The sequence below is a fragment of the Artemia franciscana genome, chromosome 9, assembly GCF_032884065.1.
Source record: "Artemia franciscana chromosome 9, ASM3288406v1, whole genome shotgun sequence".
NCBI lineage: Eukaryota > Metazoa > Arthropoda > Branchiopoda > Anostraca > Artemiidae > Artemia > Artemia franciscana.
Window position 1 is genome coordinate 23410858 of NC_088871.1, and position 22569 is coordinate 23433426.

The window sequence follows — 22569 nt, forward strand, 5'->3', positions numbered from 1 at the left end:
GATTAGTCTAAGGTCAATTTTTTAATTGTGTTTTGTTTCCGGTTGTTTCAGACTTCCGTCTATGTTTCGAAACTAAGTTGGCAAAATGTGGTCCTGGTTACATCAAACTTGGTGCAAATCTTTCGAAACAAATTCGGCAAAAACCGGTACACACTTTTTATTAATTCCTCTGCCTTTTTTCAAAATCCTCATTATTTCATTCATGGCAAAAACAAGAATTTTCATAACGACAGTACTACAAATTGTAGCACGTTTTTTAGTGCAGCATATAATGAAACAGTGCTAAGATAATACTTCCAAGCTAAATTTAGATAAAGTTTACCCCCTAATCTAGCTTAACTTGTACTTTAATTGCTTACCCCTTCGCTGCTTTCACAGAAAAACAAGCATTTTGCATGATCCACCAGACTTATTCTGTTTTTAAGCAGAAGGTTTTGGAGTCATAATTGTCAAACAACCGTGAAAAATTTTTACTAACTTTTAGAACTTAATCTCTCTTATTCTTAAGGATACGCTGGTCCATCTTAATAACAACCACAAACCGAAGACATAAAATATCTTTCAACGCTAAGCTTTCAACGCTTCAACGCTAAGACTGGCTAAAAAATAGCACAAACAAATTTATTGATCACGAGAGATTACTGGTGATATTTTGGTTAAGCCACTCAAAACAAAACAAAACTTTTTTCAATTATTATCAAAAGCTATTTTTGTTCCTACATTAATATTTAGTACAGACTAGGCTAAACATTGAGAGTTCAAAAAACAAAATAATAAAAAATTTAAAATTTGCCTTATTGAGATTTTGTTGATAGCTAAAACTTTTGGAGAAATTTTAAGTCAATCAGAGCCATGGTGTTATGTTTAAAAAGGAAACTTAAACTATTTTCATGTTTTAGCAGCATCACGAAGAGCAAAATAGAGGTATATTTCAGGCACTCTGAAGACTCAAAAACAGCCAACATCCAAGGCAGGCCAATCAGAGTGCCAAAATCGGGTGGATGGAGGGTGTTGCTACAAAAAATCAACTTTTAGAAAGTGTTTTCATTACTCATTTGATAGTTCACACGGGAACCACGGTTAATTTTATTCTTGGTACTATCCGCCAAAAGCAAGGCAAGCACTTTAAAACACTTTAAAAGGGCTTTAAAGATGTATAATAAAAATAGCAAGTCCATTCTCTTATTTCAAATATAAGGAATATATTTAAAGTAATTAATACTTCCCCCAACACATAAAAAATACAAAATTTATTGTTCCTATCTTTTAAATATCACTTAACAGCTCCTCCCAAAGTAGAAGTTTAAGTTTTTTTTTAGCGAAGAAAGAAATCGTTGCTTTAAAGGGGCATTTTTATTAGAAAAACTAGCTGTTTAATACAATGGAGTTTGAAATTTATTTTTTAACTTTTAAACAAAAAATTCGTATGAGGGTTTCAATCACTGGGGTATGTTTCAAGGAATCTTGGGAATATGTCACACGCAGTAAAGGCTTAGAATTGGGGCTCTTCAAAAGGAGACAGCTAGTAATGGAGCGTGCGCAACACGTGATTAGTCTCAGGGAAAAATAAGCTTTTCGTAGGTCTCTGCAGACATTTTTGGATCACTGTTTACCTCAAATTATTTCACTCTATGGTAACTCGATTTTTTTTTTTTATATATCTACCTCGTTCAGTAAGGTAAAACATGACAGCCAAATTAGTTTAATGCAATCATCTTTTGACAGATTAAGGGAAAAAATAGAAGAGACGAACACGCATTCATAATTCCTTTTTCTCATGCAAACTACAAACCTCCTATAATTTCTTTAATAGAGACCTCAAATCCTTATTTGGGCTCTTTAATATACTTTATGTGATGTTGTGACTTTCATTAAGATTGTATTCTTATTAAGGATTAATTTTACTTTTTTTGCTATTATTTTGAATTTCGTGCAGCCTTCTGTATGCTTTTGTAAAATTTTGTATATCTATATATATAAAAATAAGTTGTCTGTGTGTGTGTGGGTCTGTCTGTCGGGTGACGTCATGTTTGTGTGTCGACTGACGTCATGTTTTCAACTGACGAAATTACAGACCGGGACATCGGGACACAAATGACGACCGGGACACCGGCACATAGGGAATATAAATGACGACACTCAAAGAGAAAGCGACCGGGACAAAAGGAATGTTCGATTAGCAATCACCATCAACAAAGCACCGGGACACAAATGACGACCGGGACATAAGTAAAAAAAAACTAAAAAAAAGGTAAAAACTACAAAAAAAACTAAAAACTAATAAAAAAGCTAAAAAACTAAAAAATAAAAAAAATAAAAAAGAAAAAAAAATGAAAAATACAGGAGAAAAACAAAACTAAAAAAATGAATGTATATACAGACCGGGACACCGGGATACAAATGACGACCGGGACAAAGGGAATATAAATGACGACCGGGACACAGGGACACAACTACAACGGGGACGCCGGGGGGCACAGGGGGATATAAATGACAACCGGGACACAAGGAATATAAATGACCCCCGGGACACTCAAAGAGAAATCACAGACTGGGACACCGAGACACAAATGACGACCGGGACACAGGGAATATAAATGACGACCGGGACACAGGGACAAAACTACAAAGGGGACGCCGGGGGGGCACAGGGGGATATATAAATGACGATGGAGACACAGGGAATGGTCGATTAGCAATCACCATCAACAAAGCTCAAGGGTAATCATTGGAATCATGAGGTATAGATCTGAATACGGATTGTTTTCCCATGGACCATTATATGTTGCATGTTCAAGAGTCGGTAAACCTGACAATCTATTTATATTCACAGACAATGGGACAGCAAAGAATGTTGTATATTCGCAAGTTTTACGCAGTTAAAAACACACACACACACATATATATATATATATATATATATATATATATATATATATATATATATATATATATATATATATATATATATATATATATATATATATATATATATACATATATATATATATATATATATATATATATATATATATATATATATATATATATATATATATATATATATATATATATATATATATATATATATATATATATATATATATATATATATATATATATATATATATATATATATATATATATATATATATATATATATATATATATATATATATATATATATATATATTTATCTATATTCACAGGTGGGACATAGGGACACAACTACAATGGCGCGTAACTAATATGGCGCGTAACGACTTACGCGCGCGGGGGGGCTTGGGGGGCGCGAAACACCCCCACCAACTAGGTGTTGGGGTGGCGCGAAGCGCCACCCCAACAGCTAGTAATATCATAAAACACGATTATTTTTATTTACGATTACGACTCTTTTAACATACATAACATTATGACATCAGTGACTCAAGTAATATAATATTTGTAACATCAGCCATAATGGCGCATGTAATATTTAATATATGGGATTAAAAAAAAGTAATCAGTTCAATTCAGAGGTTTATTGCTATCAGGGTTTATTGCTATACGCTGGATGACGGTAAGATGAATCCAAATAATTCAACTATTGAAGAGTAGAATTTATGATGTAACGTTCTGTCTAGATATATTCCTGATAGTTTTAATAACCTAGCTCAACAACTTTCCAAGATTTATCATTCACCAGATTTTTATTAAAGTCTAGGTAGGTTTTTCCTCAATTATATCGTTTATCATTTAATTTCCAAACATATCTTGGTTTCAAACTCACGCCACTTTATTAGAGTTTCAGGATTTTTGAAAGAAGGTTGACTCATTACTATGAATAGTTAGAAATTATGTAGGGTATATATATTTTTTCAGTTCCAACTAGAAATACATAAATAATTATATAATAAAATTGAGTGCCTGCCTTGAAGAAGCTTTGATCCAAGAATTATAACTTAAAACGAAAGTTCTGACAAACAAAATACTTACTGCTTTCAACAGAGAAAGAGCAAACGGGATCATCAAAAGGAAATATCTCTAGGTTCCCTTCACAAGAAAGGATGAGATGGCGCCTAGAAAGAAACTTTCATAAATCACTCATTTTTGCACAAGTAATGCTTAACTGCTAAAACTGGACAAATTATGAAAAAAGCTAAATGATTACAATCTTGATTCTAATTCGAAATAGTATTAAAACAGCTTATGGCTTTCAATTACAGGACTTTAAGAGAGGCTGTTCTCCAGATCTGGTAAGGGAGGAAAACCTTGTTTGTTCACCAAGCCTTGATGGCTAAGATCCTTGAAAACTTAGTGAACTTATACCTTGCTGAATTTTAGTAGTTTAATTAAAAAGAGAGTTTCTACTTCTTCCTATGGAAAAAAAGTCTCTATGAGCTATATCAAAAAAAAAAAGTAAAAAATATACGTAACTTACGAATTAGGTTACGTTGCGAACTTCTGTATTCGTACGTTTTTATTGCATATATGAAGGGGCTCACCCCTCGTCGATACCTCGCTTATTACACTAAAGCTTAAATTTTGCCCCAATTCCTTAAGAATGACCCCTGAATCACAAAGGCCGCAGAATAAGTAGTTGTAATTACTAAAAATATTTTAGCCTAAAGAGTGAATTATTACGAGGAGGTAAACCCCTCATATGCGTTATAATGTCTGTTCGTTTTCAATTCTAATGCTGCTCGTCACTTTCAGTAGAAAAAACTTTTCATATTTATTTTTTTCATTGTTTTTTTAAATAATGCTAGAAAATCCTGCGCCCCCTCCATTGAAAGTCTCTTCCCCCATGAGAAGTTCTTCCATGGACAGATCCTCCCACCTAAACCGTCCCCTCAAATCCCCCCCTGAACCAAAAAATCCCCCTGAAAACGTCTGTACACTTTTCAGTAACTATTACTATATGTAAACACAGATCATAGTTTGTACCTTGCAGCCCCTCCCAAGGGGACTGCCGGGGGAGTAAGTCGTCACAAAAGACATAGTTATTAGATTTTTTGACTATGGTGCATAAAATGGCTATTTCAGAATTTTGGTTCGGTGACTTTGGGGAAAAAATGAGCGTGGGAGGGGGCCAAGGTGCCCTCCAATTTTTCTGGTCACTTAAAAAAGGCACTAGAGCTTTTAATTTCCGGTAGAATGTGTCCTTTCATGACATTCTAGGACCACTGAGTCGATACGATCACCCCTGAACAAAAAAAATAATAAACACGGATCCGTGATTTTTCTTCTGGCAAAAAATACGAAATCCCACATTTTTGTCGATAGGGGCTTGAAACTTCTACAATAGCGTTCTCGGATATGCTGAATCTGATAGTGATTTTCGTTAAGATCGTATGAATTTTAGGGGATGTTTTACCCTATTATCTAAAATAAGGCAAATTTTCTCAGGCTCGTAACTTTTGATGGGTGTAACTGATCTCGATGAAATTTAAATCAGCATTAAAATGCGATTCTTTTGATGTAACTATTGATATCAAAATTCCATTTTTTAAGAGTTTCAGTTATCGTTTCAGTTAAATCGACATTTTTGTCGATAGGGGCTTGAAACTTCTACAATAGCGTTCTCGGATATGCTGAATCTGATAGAGTGATTTTCGTTAAGATCGTATGAATTTTAGGGGATGTTTTACCTTATTATCTAAAATAAGGCAAATTTTCTCAGGCTCGTAACTTTTGATGGGTGTAACTGATCTCGATGAAATTTAAATCAGCATTAAAATGCGATTCTTTTGATGTCACTATTGGTATCAAAATTCCATTTTTTAAGAGTTTCAGTTACTATTGAGCCGGGTCGCTCCTTACTACAATTCGTTACCACGAACTGTTTGATAAATTAGTAACTGATATTAAGTGTTTTATTCACTTGTTGTTTAACTGTTTATACAAGTGAAATGAAAAGGATTCACTGTTAAAAAATGGATCAAAAGGGGAATTTTTATTATACTACTACCACTAATAACTCGCTGCAGCAGCAAGCCGCCTGAGGCCAACACAGCTACGCACGCTCCTCCTCCAACCTAATTTATTCAAGGCCTCTCTCTTTACATCCTCCGATGAAGTTCCCATTTCCTTTAAATCTTTATTTATGACAGTACAAAAATTAATTCTATTTTTATAATTTCACAAAACATTTAGTGGTTAGCTTGTGACTTGATTCAAATATTACAGACCTCACGACTATTTTGAGAAGTTCAAACACGACAAACGCTGCTGTTTAACCTTTCTTCTGGACAAACCTTCGCATTTTTTTCTTATCTTGTATACAAATTATCGATAGAAACTGTTGATCTGATACAAGAACAATTGGACACTTCAATTTAATGTATCACGATGCATTGAGAGTGAAAGAAAAGGAAAGAGCAATCAGGTCAAAACTAAGAGTGAAAAATTAAGTGAAAATTCTGCCTTTTATAAGCAATATAATAGTATCTGATCTTTTCTATGTAACTTTCAAACTAAAATTTGTATAGCTTAAAGCAAATGGGAATAAATAAACTTTTTAGCAGGAGACAATTTAATGATAAAAACATATGGAGAGGGATGCTGAACTAAATCCAAAGACACAAGTTGGAACTTTTAGAAAATATTCAGGAGGGTCTTGCAATATACCAAGAATAGCTTAAGGATACTCCGTTAAAATTAGAAGATATTTTGAGATGATCAAAGACGACTGAGGGAACTAAGTTGGAACTTTTAGGGAATATCTTGGAGGGCCTTGAACGTAACCAAAACCCTTTACTTGCATCAAAATTATTGAAAGAGTGTTTATGAAAATATGGGACAGTCAAGATATAGAACAACTTAGGATATTAATTGGAATCTTTTAGGGGAATTTGAGGGGTGAGCTGAGCTAAATAAAAAGAAAATCTACACGCACCTAGATTGTTGAAAGGGAATATCGGTAATATCTCAGGAACGGGTAGAGATCTCTAGTTGAAACTGCCAGGGAATATTAAGGGGCATTTTGAGCTATATAAAAATATAACATTCGTCACCGTATTGTCGAAAGTTAGTTTCTACCATATCTCACGAAAAGATAAGGATGCTTAGTAGAAATTTCAGGGTATATAGAAGGGGATATTGAATCGAATTCAACTATGTGCTTGAACTCAATGTTATCAAAAGGAAGCTAAACTTTAAAACAGTTTGGACTTCCGGATAATCCAACTGGCATGCATGCTAAAAATTAGGGATGGTTGAGGGCATTGAGTTGCAATTTTCATTGAAGTTCGAAATATACGTTAAATTAAATGAAAATAAACTACACGGACAAAATTGTCAAAAAGTGTTAAGTGCAATATCTCAGATACGATCAAGGTATCTAATTGAAACCTTCCGGGAATGTTGAGAGCCACTTTGGACTAAACTGAAAGAGTGGAGTATGTCTCAAGGTGGCTATCTGGGACGGCTAAAAAATTTTGTTAGGGAGCATTGAAGGGGGTATTGGAATAAATCAAATGGCATTTTGTGACTTCGGGCTGTCAAATGAGCGTGTCAGCAACGTCTCAGAAACAGTTAATGCTAATAATTTGAAATTTTCAGAGAATGTTTGGTGAATATTGAACTAAATCAGAAGAAACTCTAACAATCCAGGTTGTGAAGAAGGTGTATCTGCAATGAATTCAGTAAGGTTCCATCAAGATGAATATTTTAGGAATATTGAGAGGGGTGTTGAACTAAATCAAAAGCTACTGTTAGTATCAAGGATGTCAAGCAGGGAGATGATGAAACAAAGCTCATGACACTGTATGCATCCACGTTATAGTTAAAGTGCACCGGAAATATCCGAGGGACATCCAAAAATGTTAAACAGAAACTTTCAGGAAATTCTGGGGGCGTATTGAACTAAATCAAAAGACACCCAGTAAACCATGAATGTCTAGGCATATCTTCGATAGGTTTCAGGAACGGCTAAGATCACGAATAGGATATTCAGAAGGAAAGTTATAGGTTTGTTGAACTAAATTGAAAGATCGGTAAAGAATCCAAGTTTACAAAAGAACATATCTGCAACATTTCAGGAACAGTTAACGTCACTAAGTCAGAACTATCAGAAAAAGCTTAGAGGATGTTGAACTAGGTTATCAAAAGAGCCTATATGAAAGGAAAACAGAACTGCTAAAGAGTCTTAAACTAAGAGTTTCTGGGCATATTGTGGGTATACTAAACTAAATCAAAATACCCAATGTCTACCCAAGCTATCAAAAAGGTGTAAGTTCAATATTTTTAAGATTAACTTAATGTATGAAGTTACAACTTTCACAACATTGAACTAAATCAAAAGGCACTGTATTTATACAAGTTATCAAAAGGTTGCATCTGGAGTGTCTACGGAACAGCAAAAGAGTATTATTGTGTAACTTACTGGGAGTGTCGAGGGGGATGTATAACTAAATCAAAAGACACTGCATCTATTCAGTTTGTCAAAAGAGCGTACATAGAGTACATAATGCTAAGGGTATGGATTAGTGGCTTATGGGACCCAACTAATACTTAGAGGGAATTTTGGACGGAGAGTTTTTAAACGTTGGGATCAAGAGAGGCTTATAAGGGATAATACATATTTAAAGATAAATTTGATTGCGTTGATTCATAACGCAGAATTTGTTTTTTATATGTAAATATGTTTAAAATTTAAAGCCTCAAAAGCGCTACAATTCAAGTTTTACACTGTGTTTAAGCAAAAATAGAAAAAAAAGTATTTCCTCGGCTAAAAGGTCACAAACACAAACACAAAGTCATTAGAAAAACATTGTCAAAAAAGATTCTTTTCAAAGAAAAGTGAAAAAGGTAAACTCAACCAAAGACGACCAAAAATGAATTCGAATAATAATTTAAACTTAAAACGAATAGAAATTACTGTCAACAAAAAATGAAGTCTTACAAAAAACAGAAATCAAAATGAAGAATCAATTCTAACTTAGAATGAACAGAAATTACCACAAACAGGAGTAGGAGTAGGCTGGGGCCTTTGCATTTGCACACTGCTGCAGGAAAGGTCACCCACCTGCCCCAATCCGAGGCCAGAGGAATGATCTACAGTGCATTCACCTGGAATCATTGAAATTCCGATAAAAAAGATTGCTTAACTAAGGTAGGTTGTATGCTCGTTTATTAATCTAATTAGATAGTGTTTGAGAATAAGAGATTTTATGCTGTGATATTTAATTTATTTGTTTAGTTTTGTTATATTGAAACACACACACAAAAATTATCAAGACATATATGCACGGTAGTTTAACTGATTTACAAAGTGTATTCAACCTGAATAGAAGTTTTTTTTAAGAAGAAGTTTTGTGCCAAACATGAAACGAAAATTCACCGTTAAAAAAAATTCCAGGGATGAAGAAACTGTAAGCTTTGTATTCACATAGGTTTCGGGAGAAACTAATGACAACGATAATGACAAATGATGCCAGATGTTTTGCTTGTTTTGTGTAATATTCGGTGGTAGGATATCGCAATACTTCTGTGATAAGAGATAGCCATGTCTGAAGCCCATTATAATTTCTTGCCTCCTTGTTTCAAGCATTGTTAGACCTGACAGAACAAGACATTGTTCATAAGGTAACAGTGTATCCCCCAAAATCACTCGCAATGCATGCTTTTGTGTTCCCTTAAGTTTGTTTGTTTGATCTTTTGTGAGACTAGCGTGCCGGACTGGGCAGACATATTCTAGAATTGGTCTCTTGTGAGTTTTGTAGTAAGTGAGCATTGAATCTTTGTTTGGATTAAATCAGCGTAATTTTGCCAAAAACCTTAGTAGAGGGATAATTTGGGAAATTAAATGATTTCTATGGTCGTCCCATGTCAATATATCGTTAAAAATGACACCCAGAATTTTCATATTCTGAACTACTGGTATACCTACTTCAGATGAATCTGGTACCCTATGCTTTAAAAAAGAAATCCTCATTAGTTCTGATTTATTTTTCTATTTATGGTTAGTTTTTTTGCTCCAGTCTCGTTACCATTTCCTGTAGGTCTAGGATTTTGTTTTGCTTTTATAGTACTCTCATTGTTCATTTGCAAAATTTGCTCGATCTATGTGCCACGTAGCTATCATGTTGCAAAATATCAAGAATAGGGTAGGGACTAGCTTATTTCCCTGAGTTATACCATATGTTAGGGTTATTGTATTTGTGACAGCTTATTTTTGTATTTTGTCTTCTGTTTTTTTTTTTTTAGATAGGAAGCTTTCAACTATCTTGATTAAAAAAGGGTGATAACCTTTTATGCATTTTAATATTTCCTCAGACGTATGAAAAGCCTTCCTGACTACTGCTTGTAGAAGTTTAACAAATGTCTCATTACTTTGGAGGTGTGCTTTCATTGTTTCAAACATTTTTACAAGGTAGTGGCTTGTACTATAACCTTCATTGAAGCCATATTGTCGAGGGTCTATTATTTCGCTGAGTCCTTGTGGTAGCCATTTGTTTAAGAAAGCTTCATAAACTTTTGATAATAATGGACTTTGGCTTGTATTCTGTCTTCCATCCTTAAGTGGAAAGTCACGGAGCGTTGAGGTCTTGTTGATTCTCGAATTGTCTTATGAAACGTATGGGAGTGTGAGTTGATTATTTTGGATAGCTTTTCACCATAGGCCATTTCTGCTTTCTTAAATTCGTTCACAACGAAATTCCTTATTTCCTTCCAGTGTTCTTGGTTTCCTGACTTATGAAATCTGTTGCACTTTCTGATGAGTTTCTTGATCTCGGGAGTGACCCATGGTATGTACAGTTTTACAAGTTTCTTTGAAAAAAAAAGAATGGTAGGTGTAGGTTATTTCAGAGTTGAAAAGTTATATCATCTGATTGACATTATATAGTATATCCAGGTGAGCCCAGGTTTGCCCATGCACCATCTAGAAAACCCTCTTTTTCCTTTTTCTGTGAAAGGTCGACACATATTGGTCTCTTTTTTAGTTGTTGGGTTCATATCCTTAGGTTTCCATAGTATAAAAAAATGGGTACTCTTACCTAGGCTAGGCCCTGATTCAGGGATATAGTAAAACTATTCCACATCTGTGAAAATCAGATCGATGGTTGATTTCTCCTTATTAGGTGCTCTTACCACCTGTTTGAGATCAAGAGATTGACTGATCCAGCGCCTGTAAAGATCGTTGAAATCGCCTAGTACCATTATGCCACTATTCGTATTAGTTTGTCGTATTTAGTAGATGGATGTATGGAGGCGATTTATTAGGGCTTTACGGTAGTCAGCACGTGGCAGAAAGTACAGGATTCCAAAAATAATTGATGAAAAAACTTGGGGCATTTATTGGGGCTTTACTTTTACCTAGAGAAGCTCTTAGGTATACATGTGTTCATTTAATTTCAAGATATTGTACTCAACGTCTGCTGTTATGTAGATACAAGCTCCACCGCCGTGTGTCGTAATATTGCCCTCTTTATCAGTACGGCTTCTTGTATAAAGCTAATAAACGGGAATGCTAGCAGTAGATGGTATTGCAGATCACGTCTCTGTGATACAGCATACTTCGATCTCTTGGCTTTTTAGGAGAACACTAGGATCAGTGATTTTATTGCATAGTATTTGAGCATTAACAAGCATTATAGTTGGAAGGTTGAAGCTTAAGGTTTTGCTCAAGTAAAAACTACTTTTTCAATTTTGTTCTAGTAGTTTCATCATTTTCAATTTTTTTCAATGATTTTCTTCTTTTGTAATTTTAGTTCAAAATTTTCGTCATTTTTTATGACGAAAGTAAAACAGTTCAAAACTTTTACTTTCGTCATTTTACAAACTTTTACTTTCGTTTTACTTTCGTCATGGAAAGGCAGTGGGGTCTTCGAAGTTATCTACGTCATTTTTATGTTTTTCAGTGAATTTCGTCCTGCTCAATTTTCATTAAGTATCTCTTTTTCTTTTCGATTATTATTTATTTTGCGTTTTTTTTTGTCCCAAAGTTTTCACCATTTTTTGTACTTGTTTGGCATCGATCCAAGAAACAAAACAATATGATATTAGCAAGTCAGTCAAACTAACCCTATGAGACAAAGAGACCTTTGAAAAAGCACTGAAATATGAAATTTACACCAGTTATTGCCCTTAGAAGGTGGGAAAATGTATTACCATCCATTTGAGGTTTTCTAAATCTCGTAACTTAGCCACTTGTGACAAAACTGTTCTAACAACGTGAAATGTTCCAGGTGCTCCGACAACCGCAAGAACCCTGAAGATGATCCGTGTATCTTTTATACTCTGTGCAGTAATTGCCCCAGAAAACATATATCCTATACCCGCTGATACCTAATGTACAAGAAACAATTGCAGACTCATAAACACAAATGTTATTGATTCATGTCATTACTACCTTTAGCAGAAAAAATATACACAGAAAAATTTCACAAAAGGGTGTCCCTTTTAATTGATCTAGTAATCAGGTTGCGCCACAGCATGTAATAAAAAACATTAGATTGAATTTGATCATCCAGGAGCATTTGATCAAACTCTGGATAAGCGCTGTTTTTTTGTTTTACTATCTGCATCTAGTTAATTGAGAAAACGAACGATGGAGTCTTTATGATTACAGACTTAAATTTCCACTGCGCACTAATTTATTCTTTTAATTCATTTTTAGCGACCAAGGTTTTTAGTTTAAATGGCTTTAAATTATATTTATGTAACTCCCTCAAGTTTCCTCAAGTTTCTGAGAGGACATCAAGATGTCCTCTCAGAAAGGCGATATACGAAAGTTTATGCGAGACTCGAGAGGATGGCTGAACAATACAGAAAAAATATGTTTATCTATGATGACTTCAATTTAATCAACTAGACAGTGATTATTTTTTATTATATTAAGAGGTATCTGCCTGACACAATAGCCGTGGCACCTAATTCCTAATTCTGCACTTGTTATCTTATCTATGGTAACTACAACTATCATCATCTAGACGGTGAACGTTTTCCAATATATTAAGAAGTGTTTACCAGACATAATGACCATGGTTCCAAGATCCCATTTCTTCACGCTTGTTCATAGCTTGTTCATTCTTTGCTAGATCAGATATCAATCACTCATCCCTCAATTTCCCACTTCTAGACGGGAATTAAAGCTGTTTTACACAATATAATTATTATGATCTCCGTAAGATCAGTTTATTGGTACCATTTTAAAAAGCCGAAGGCAAATATGTTTGAGTGAATGGCAATAGATTGATCAGTTCTTGTGCAAATATTTTCTTGACACATCTCTTGCTGAAATCAAAGCATCATTCAAACGGCTTATTTATGACCAAAATAACAACAAACTAGCCATGAACATCATTTGCTCCAAAAATGTTAACTCGATGAAGCTTGAAAAATCTGTTGCTATGTCTGTGGCAAAGGTTTACCTCTAGAGTTAAAAGAAAGGATGGAATAAAATCCATGTCAAGTTATCCTAGAAAGCAGTCCTTGTTCTGGTCAAAATTATGGAAGAATTAAGACATACTCCATTGTCTTCAGTATGCTAGCAAATAATCCGAACTCACTGTTGAGAACACGAAAGCCAAGAAAGTGAAAAAGCTGTCCAGCGATTGCAGGAGTTACCCAGACATCCCCTGGCAGTAACTTCAAGTTTCAGATTTACTTGTGGAATTTTTCAGAGAACAAGGAAGCTCCTATAAAAGGCCAAACCAATTCATTTCAAAATCGTGGAGGCGCCAATACAATTCCACCAAGAAGGCAACAACCTCTCAATGAATGATCTTTGTTGGCTACTCTTTCCTCGGGAAAATGGAGGACTCCTCAGTGAATGCATAGATCCCTGGAGGGTCCCAACTTATGGTACTATTGAACAGAGTCACTCTAGTATTACTATTCATTACCGTGAACATTTTTTCTGATAGTTTTTTCCCAAAAACAGATAATTGATATTAAAAATCTCTTATGTTGACTGGTTCTCGTCTTGAAGGCTTTTGCCAAGTATTTTCAAGCCTAAAAAATTTTAAATACGCGAAAAAAAACCCATCAAAAGTAGATTCTTTTTGTATAATAAAGCAGGTTAGTTATAAAACTCCAGTTCCAAGAGTTTACAAATTGCGTAATATTATTGTTTATTATTTTCTAAAAGCTTAGTCTCCTTTTAATCCGATTTTCATTGAAGGCTTAGTTTTACTAAGGAAAAATGTATTTCTGTAACCATTATTTTTCTCATGTATTGAAAAGATGAAAAACTAAATATAAAAAAATCTAAACGTCATATATAAAAGTATGTTTTGTTTGGGGGATAGGGGGATGTTGCGACAGAGCAAAATCTGAAAAGAATAGGTTTTCTAGCTGAATATTTGGAAATTTCGATCATTTTAAAATTTTAACCTCTCCCAATTTTATGCCCAGATTTAAGTGCAAACTTAACCCAACTAAACAGGAACTTGTTGTCTTAAGCAGTATCCTAAATTTTATATCATAGTAACCTGTTTTGTTTGTTTTCTGATCAAAATGACAGGTTGGACGCGCTACCCTTTTTTTTCCTATATTAGAGCAGCGAGGGCAAACAAAAGAAAAGACATGAATGAAATGTTGAAAACACAGTTTTCAGCATTGAAAAGAAAAGCCAACAAAAATTTAATTTCTAAATAATTTATCAGTACCATTTTAGGCAAACCACATCTGAAGTGCCTTAATGTGCTTCTTATTTTGTTTTATTTACCGAATATTTAAAACTTGCATGGTTTATTTAGCATAATAAAAATGTGTTTAGACCTAAAAAAATATTATGCCAATGATTGTTTCACTAACTGGCTAAAAATATGTGTTGATTCCAAAAGCTTGCCGCTTTAGTTCTTTCACAAATTTCATTTTTTTTGGGCGGGGGAAAATTTCTTAATGTAAATACCGTTATGAAAAGCCGATTATTAATGCAGGAAATCACTTAGGGGTTTTATTTCACACCTGCGTAAACATCAGAACAATATAGTAGCTTAGACTAAAGTTGGAGAGAGTGAGGTAGTCTCTCAGGCGGATTTGAGGCACACAAAAATCAGGCTTGTTCAAATCTTCATCGTCTACTAATCTCGAAGTATTTTTGTATCTCTGATTTTTTGCCTGAAAATTCTACATTCTAACTTATGCAAAATGAATGTCTTGGAGGAGAATAAGATTTTGCGGGTCAAATAATTAATATTTGTTATTTCGCTCTTTTTCTTTGGGGGTTTTCTCAACCAACTTTAATGTAAATTTTTCCATGTTTAGATAAGCAATTTCAGTCCATAATGATGATGTTTAATTTTTAACAAAGATAAACTAGAAGAAGATGAGAAAGTTGGTGCAACTGAAGTAGGAGCGAGAAGCACGAACGAATCAAACAGTAGGCCTAAACAAAACTTCAAAAGAGAAATGTATGTAATCCTAAGGGCAAAATATTTGTTATTCTTTTTGTTCTGTCGTTTGCTTTGACAGAATTTAGTGCACCACTCTATTGAAATTTCAAGACTAGGGAAATCTCAATTAAATTAATTATATTTAAGACCAGGCGGAATCAATTCTTAGCTTCTTTTTTATTTCTTTTGAAACAGTAAAACAGAGATGTTCTTAGTAATTGAGCTTAACATGTATTTATTTTGAATAAACAAACAATTTCAGCAAATACAACGTAAGAATTCTTATGTGAATATGGTGGACCAATGTTCAGGGATGTCACCACTGAAAGGATGAATTCAACGTTATAGAAGACTAGAATTGCAGGCCAAAATTATAGAAGACCAAAATCACACAGATATAAAATTCATACGAGTTATCAGTCCTTATCCATCAACTCGGAGATATAGAAGAAAACTATTATTGAAAAATTTTCAAACAGAACTGCTGTTGGCTCAATGCCAAATTTTGATTCTTAAACAGGGAAACTAAAACAAGCTTTGAATGTAAAACGATAGAACTATATTAGCTAAAAAAAAAAAACACTCCGAAAAACGTTTCCCAAAACGAAGTTTCCAAATAAAAGCAGTTCATCGTAATATAGGCTATAACAAACTGAAATAAATATCTATGAAAATTCAAACTTAAAAACAGAAATTATTTTTAATGAATAAAACAAACCCAAAATTATAAAATCAAAAACTCACCTCAAATTTTAAGGTAATAAACACTTCGAGTATTTTATAGAAAACTAAACGAATCCTAGGATGAACAGAAATTAAATAAATAGTCAGGCCATGCTCAAAATGGCAGAACTTACTGCAAACAGAACTAAATCTACCACCCTGAAAAACTTCCAAAGTTTTAATCAAAAAGAAAGTTATTCATTTTAACAGTAAATAGACGCTCCTCAATCCAAAGCTAGCTAAAATAAAGAAATAAAAACACAATCCTTTCATGTTAATTAAGTGCCAAGCGGAAATAAAAGGCTTCAATTTCAATTTCCCACTGTCATAAACATACTAAGAATTTTCCAATCTAAGCAAAATCATTTGTTCATCATATTTTGTTTTGAACGATTCATTTCCACTTCTCATTTCCGGACCCTTAGTTACTTCCTTGGTTGGCTTATTTCTTACTTCATTAGAAGATTTTTTTGAGGTATGAATGGACAAAAGGAATCAAGAAGCTATTAGGTTCATGTGTCGGGGCAAGAAGAATACAAGAAGAAATGCACTACTATTGTTTTGAACTTTTATTTAATAATCGAGGCTGCACGCATGACTATGATTCAAGGAGTCATAATTCTTTGATGAAAGGATATTCTATCGAATTTGCAGCTTATGTAAACCTATAATTAAAGTGTTTTACGCAAATTTGCCGTTTAACACGCACAAAATAAATTCTTATTGTCTGTACATGTGGCCAGATCAATTAAAAAACAAAGAGGTAAAAGGAACATGAATTCAGGTGAGAATGAATGCACGCTTTTCTTTAGTAGTTAAACTTTTGAACTTGCTCAGCATTATTTTTTGACCTTTCTAAAAGCCAGAGTTACAGTTTCATTAGAATTTAATCACAAGCTTTTGAGATCCAGTTAATCTGGATCTAACAGCGTTTAGATGTTTTGATACAATACGACATCATTTGAAAACAATAGCATTGCAAATACCATATTGCCTAGTTTTGTTGTCAGGGATTCCTAAGAAAAAATCCAAGCATCGACTAGCATTACCTTACTACCACACAAAGAGCTGAGAGTCAGAAACATTTTATTTAGTTGATGCTCATTCATTTGGTCAGGGAGTCAGAAGATTTGCATACCTTTTTAATATTAGCTGGGCTATACATGTACATGTGTAGCCATCATTGTTGAAATCAACACCATAAAATGACCGCCAATCTTAAAACTTCAAAATCCAGGGGTGGGATGGATCAGGAAAAGTCATTGCAAACTTTGAAAGTTCTCATAAAAGTATTAGCAATAAAACATTTTTGCAGGAGTTGTAGTATTAAAACAGAAATTTTGCATAAGCTTTAACATACATAAGCACAATTTTTCGTATAATCAATGTGGTAAAGGTGGCCCCACTAATGTTAGAGTCATTTCAAAGTAGAACCCACAAAAGTCGTTATTTTGACCAGGGAACTTCTAATCACAGGCAGCGCAATAGTAATGCCTAAGTAAAGAGCGCTGTGGGCACAATGTATTATTTTTTTTGGTTTGTTTATTTTAGACCAGGGCACTTATTATTGAAAGATTTGCCTTAGAAACCTTGAAAGGGGCTAATTAAATTGAAAATGGAAAGGGTTAGTGCTGTTTTAAATAGTTTAAAGTGGCTGGAGGGCAACTAACCCCCTCCAATGCTCTCCATTTCCTTAAGCACACCCAGTCAAAATGTAGGGATTGCTTTTTGTTCAATATAGTTAAAAGGTCTGAAAACTATGCTGTATGGTTGTAAGTTATGCCCTGGGGACATACAAGGTTTTTATAGAGGAGCTGGTGGTATAAACTTCGGAGGGGTTCATTGGATTGGTAATCAGACATTCTAGTGCTATTGCTTATGATTCAAAGTGTTCAGAGGGTGGATACTCCCTCTACCCCCCAACTCCTCATATTTTTCCAAAATGCATTTGATAGAAATTTTGAGATGTCCATTTGTTGTCGTAGAACTTTGAAAAAGGCTCATTCGATTGGAAATTGAAACGGCTAGTGCCCTTTTTAATTGTCAAAAGTAATTGCAGGGAAACAAGCCCCATCCTCCCGCCTCTATGAATTCCCAAAACACATCTAATCAAAACAATGAGATAGTCATTTTGTTCAACAGAGTTGAAACGTCTGGAAATTATGTCTTTGAGAAGACACCCCCCCCCCCCCACAGCGCAAGGGTAGTAAGTTAAGCCTCAAGGGCAAATAGGTTTTTTTTATGGAGAGGGTGGTCTTAAAAAACCCAGATTGGGCTCATTCAATTGTAAATCAAATGTTCTAGTGCCATTTTGATGAAAAAAGTGATTGGAGGGTAGACGTAACCCCCTCCAACGTCTTAATTTCCTCAAATCGATCTTATAGAAATTTTGATATGGTCATTGCTTCAACAGTAGTCCATAGATTATATAATAAATATAGTGTGCTATCAATCTATCCCATGACACACATATCCCTTCGAACTCTGGTGCTGGCATTTTTTTAAGCTGCTTTATATTGCTTCAGGGGCCTTCTTCAAGACACAAATGCTATTGTTTACATATAGAAATTTAATTCGATTCTTGTCAATGACACAGGGTTTTCTTGCAGAGGAAGTTATAGGTTTTTTCAAGATTCTTTTCTTCGAGATGCTTTTTAGATTTATTTTCTTTGAAAAGTTATTTTTCTCAAGATTTTTTCTTCGAGATGTTTCCTTAAGGCATTCCTCAAGCCGCTAGTCAAGTGGGGAATCCCGTAAGATTTTTCTTCAAGTTATTTTCAAGACATTTTTCAAGACATTTTAAAGACAATTTTCAAAACATTTTCTTTAAGATATTTTTCTTCAAGATTTTCTACAAGATTTTTTTTTTCTCCGAGATATTTTTCTTCAAGATAGTTTCTTTGAGATATTTTTTCCTAAAGGATATTTTTCATGAATTTCTTCTGCAAGATGTTTTTTTTTTCTTCAAGACATTTTTCATAATTTTTTTTCTTCAAGAAATTAAAAAATAATTTTTTTTCTCAGAGATATTTTCTCAAGGTATTCCTCAAGCCGCTTAAGTAAGGCTCGTTTTGATTCAAGAAGCTTTTGTTACCGACAACTAAGGTTTTTGCTCAGTGTAGGAACCGAACATAATACGATATTTCCATTGGGAAAGGAATGATGCTTTATTCAACTGAAGTGAAAAGGTATTTAAGATATTGTGATCTTAAAAATATATTCTATGCCATAGTTTTCATGTATTAATGAGTATCAACCCATATTCCTTTATTTGTAAGGAATACTATGGCAATTGTTTTACTAGTTCGTTCTTTGTTCCTCTGTATTAGATTAAATAAAAAAGACTAGTTTCTTTTAACTGAAAGTAAGGAGCGACAATAAAACTTAAAACGAATAGAAATTAATCCGTATATGAAATGTGTTTTCCCGTCCGCAATCCCTCACTCTTTAGGCTAAAGTTTTTAATTGTTTTAAAAATTAGAATTGTGGCAAAGAGTCAAACTTTAGCGTATAGAGCGAGGGATTGCAGAGGTGAAAACTCATTTCATATACGGATTAATTTCTGTTAGTTTTAAGTTTTCATGTCGCTCCTTACTTTCAGTTAAAAAAACTAGTTTTTTCATTTAATTTCTATACATTTTTGAATTAATGCATGTTTGATTTTGGCTCTCCGCACATAAGTTATTAAAATGAAATTTACATACTAATTCTCTTTTTGGCTAAATGGGTTTCTCTTAATTTTTATCAGACTTTTTTGAGAAATAAGGAGTGGGGAAGGGGGTGTAGTTGCCCTTCAATTTTTCGGCTACTTAAAAAGGCAACTAGAACTTTTTTAATTTTTAACGAACGTTTTTATTAGTAAAAAATATACGTAACTAAAGAATTAACTTACGTGAAAACTTTTATATTCTTATATTTTTTATGTATATGAAGGAGTTTGTCCCCTCGTTAAAACCTCGCTCTTTATACTAAATCTTAAGTTTTGTCCCAATTCTTTAAGAATGACCCCTGAATCAGAAAAGCCATAGAATAAGTAGTTGAAATTACTAAAAATACTTTAGTATAAAGAGCGATGTATTTATCTCCTCCTAAATACCTTGCTCTTTATGCTAAATTATTTTTAGAACCCTTCATATGCTTAATAATCTCTGTTCATTTTAATTTTTAATACTATTCCTTACTTTCAATTGAAAAAAAAACTTTTTCATGTTTATTTTTCATTGTTTTTTCTTTTAGTAATGCAGGAAATTCCTACGCCCTTTTCATTGAGCTTCTCTTCCATCACAACATATTCCTCCAAGTAAAGATACTCCCACATAGCCCCTTTCCCTCAAACAAGCCCCCAAAATCAAAAGAATCCCCCTGAAAACACCTGTTTACTTTCCAATAACCATTACCGTATGTAAACACTAGTCTAAGTTTTTGTAGCTTGCAGCCCCTCCTCCAAGGACTTTGGGGGAGTAAGTCATCCCCAAAGACATAGTTTTCTATGGTTTTCGACTATATGGAACAAAATGGCTATCTTAAAATTTTGATCTGTTGACTTTGGGAAAAATGAGCGTGGGAGAGGGCCTAGGTGCCCTCAAATTCTTTTGGTCACTTAAAAAGGGCACTAAAACTTTTCATTTCCATTAGAATTAGCCCTCTCACGACATTCTAGGACCATTTGGTTGATACAATGACCCTTGTGAAGAAAAAAAAATAATAATAAAAAAATAAACACACCCGTGATCTGTCTTCTGGCAAAAAATACGAAATTCTATATTTTTGTAAATAGGAGCTTGAAATTTTCGCTATAGGGTTTCCTTATACGCTTAATGCAATGTTGTGAATTTCGTTAAGATTCTATGACTTTTAGGGGATGTTTCCCCCTATTTTCCAAAATAATGTAAATTTTCTCAGGCTCATAACTTTTGATGATAAGGATTAAATTTGATGAAAATTATATATTTAAAATAAGCATACAAATTCAATTCTTTTGATGTATCTTTTAGCATCAAAATTCCGGTTTTTAGAGTTTTGTTTACTATTGAGCCGGGTCGCTCCTTACTACAGTTAGTTACCACGAACTCTTTGATACAGGCCGGTGTTGGCAAGGGAGTTCAATAGGGAGTGTTAATAGGTGATACTCTCCTGTGGTATTTAAAGGAATAAGGAAATTTAAAGTCCCTTGCTATTGATTGCATTTTGTGGTCTAGGCAAGGACACGGTTTTTTTTTAAGTGTACTATGATTATCTTTGAAACCTGTCAATGAATATTTTTTAAAGTGATGACACAAGACAACCATTCAATTTGTAATTTCATTTTATTACAAACGTAAGACCTGATTTATTGTTTTCCTTGGGAATACCCCTTTGAAACAAATGATGAAACCATTGGATGAGGTAACTAGAAATGAACTACCGTCCACAAACTAAGACTGGTCTTGGAATTTGGCACTTTGTGGGCCTTGCGACTCCTGGCCTAATGTTTCTTCTTACCCCATGGAAAAGCGCAGACCCTGGAAGTGATAATCCATGTGGTATGAGGCACAATGAACAGGAAAGTGCCAAGGGTAAGAGAGTACCACAGGGGCAAATAATACCACAGGACCATGAACTGCCATAGGTGTGACACAAGGGGCTGGAGAAATGGCACCCGTACTTGTCAACTAATAGAGGGTTGGGGTGAAGTTCGTTAGCGCAATACTTGTTAATTAGATGGGAGTGTCTTAGACCGTGTTGATCCATGGGGCACTAGGTGCCATTGACGAGGAAGTTCCGCAAATCAGAGAATGCAAAGGGTCACATTGTGCCACGGAGTCTTGAGCTAGCAAGGGGGGTATCACACTCCATGCTGTGGCAAGTATTACAAATCCCTTAGCATTTCCAAACATTTTCAATAGCCCGTGGTGTTCATTAGCACCTATTATCATTCCTTAAGCATATTCAGACGACTTCGTCGTCTGAAAAAATTGTGCTTTAACTCCAGCTTTCGCAAGGCAACCACTCATGATACTCCAAGACAGCTCACGATCCTTGGCACTCTGTGACTGACCCGTGGCCCGTAATAGCACCTGTTATCGTTCCTAATGCATTTTCGTGAATTTTTTTGATACAAAATAATGATTGAAATCCAATGGTTTAAGTTATCAAAACCCTTACAAATTCTTCATTATGCATTTTCAAACATTTCTATGATAAAATAGTATCCATTTTGTTTTTATATTCCTAGCCTGTTTTGGTTCCAGCTGCTAAAATTGAATTTCTTCAGCCAGCAATCTTATTGATCTTTTTTATTTTAATATCCTGACATATGTTATCCTTTCAACAACGAGAATTACCATTTCATTGCTAGATTATGATGCTCCATTTTATTTCACTTCCCGTTGCGCTCTATTAAGGCACTTATTATCATTCCTTAACGATTTTCAGAAATTTTCTTGATGTAAATTGCATTTTAAATACGTTGCTTTTTGTTTTTACAAGCCAATCATATTACCCTCCAGGAATGTTCAAATATATTTTGATAAAGTGGTGTCAA

General features: G+C 34.1%; 1 protein-coding gene across 5 annotated transcripts in view; it reads right to left on the reverse strand.

The window, feature by feature from the left end:
- LOC136031164 (glutamate-gated chloride channel-like) overlaps positions 1–22569 on the reverse strand; it is a 200839-nt gene that overhangs the window by 81414 nt on the left and 96856 nt on the right. For all 5 annotated transcript variants that reach the window (XM_065710509.1, XM_065710505.1, XM_065710507.1 and 2 more), the window contains one exon: positions 3976–4058. In XM_065710509.1, coding sequence (XP_065566581.1) covers positions 3976–4058 — 83 coding nt within the window. The remainder of the gene's footprint in view (positions 1–3975; positions 4059–22569) is intronic.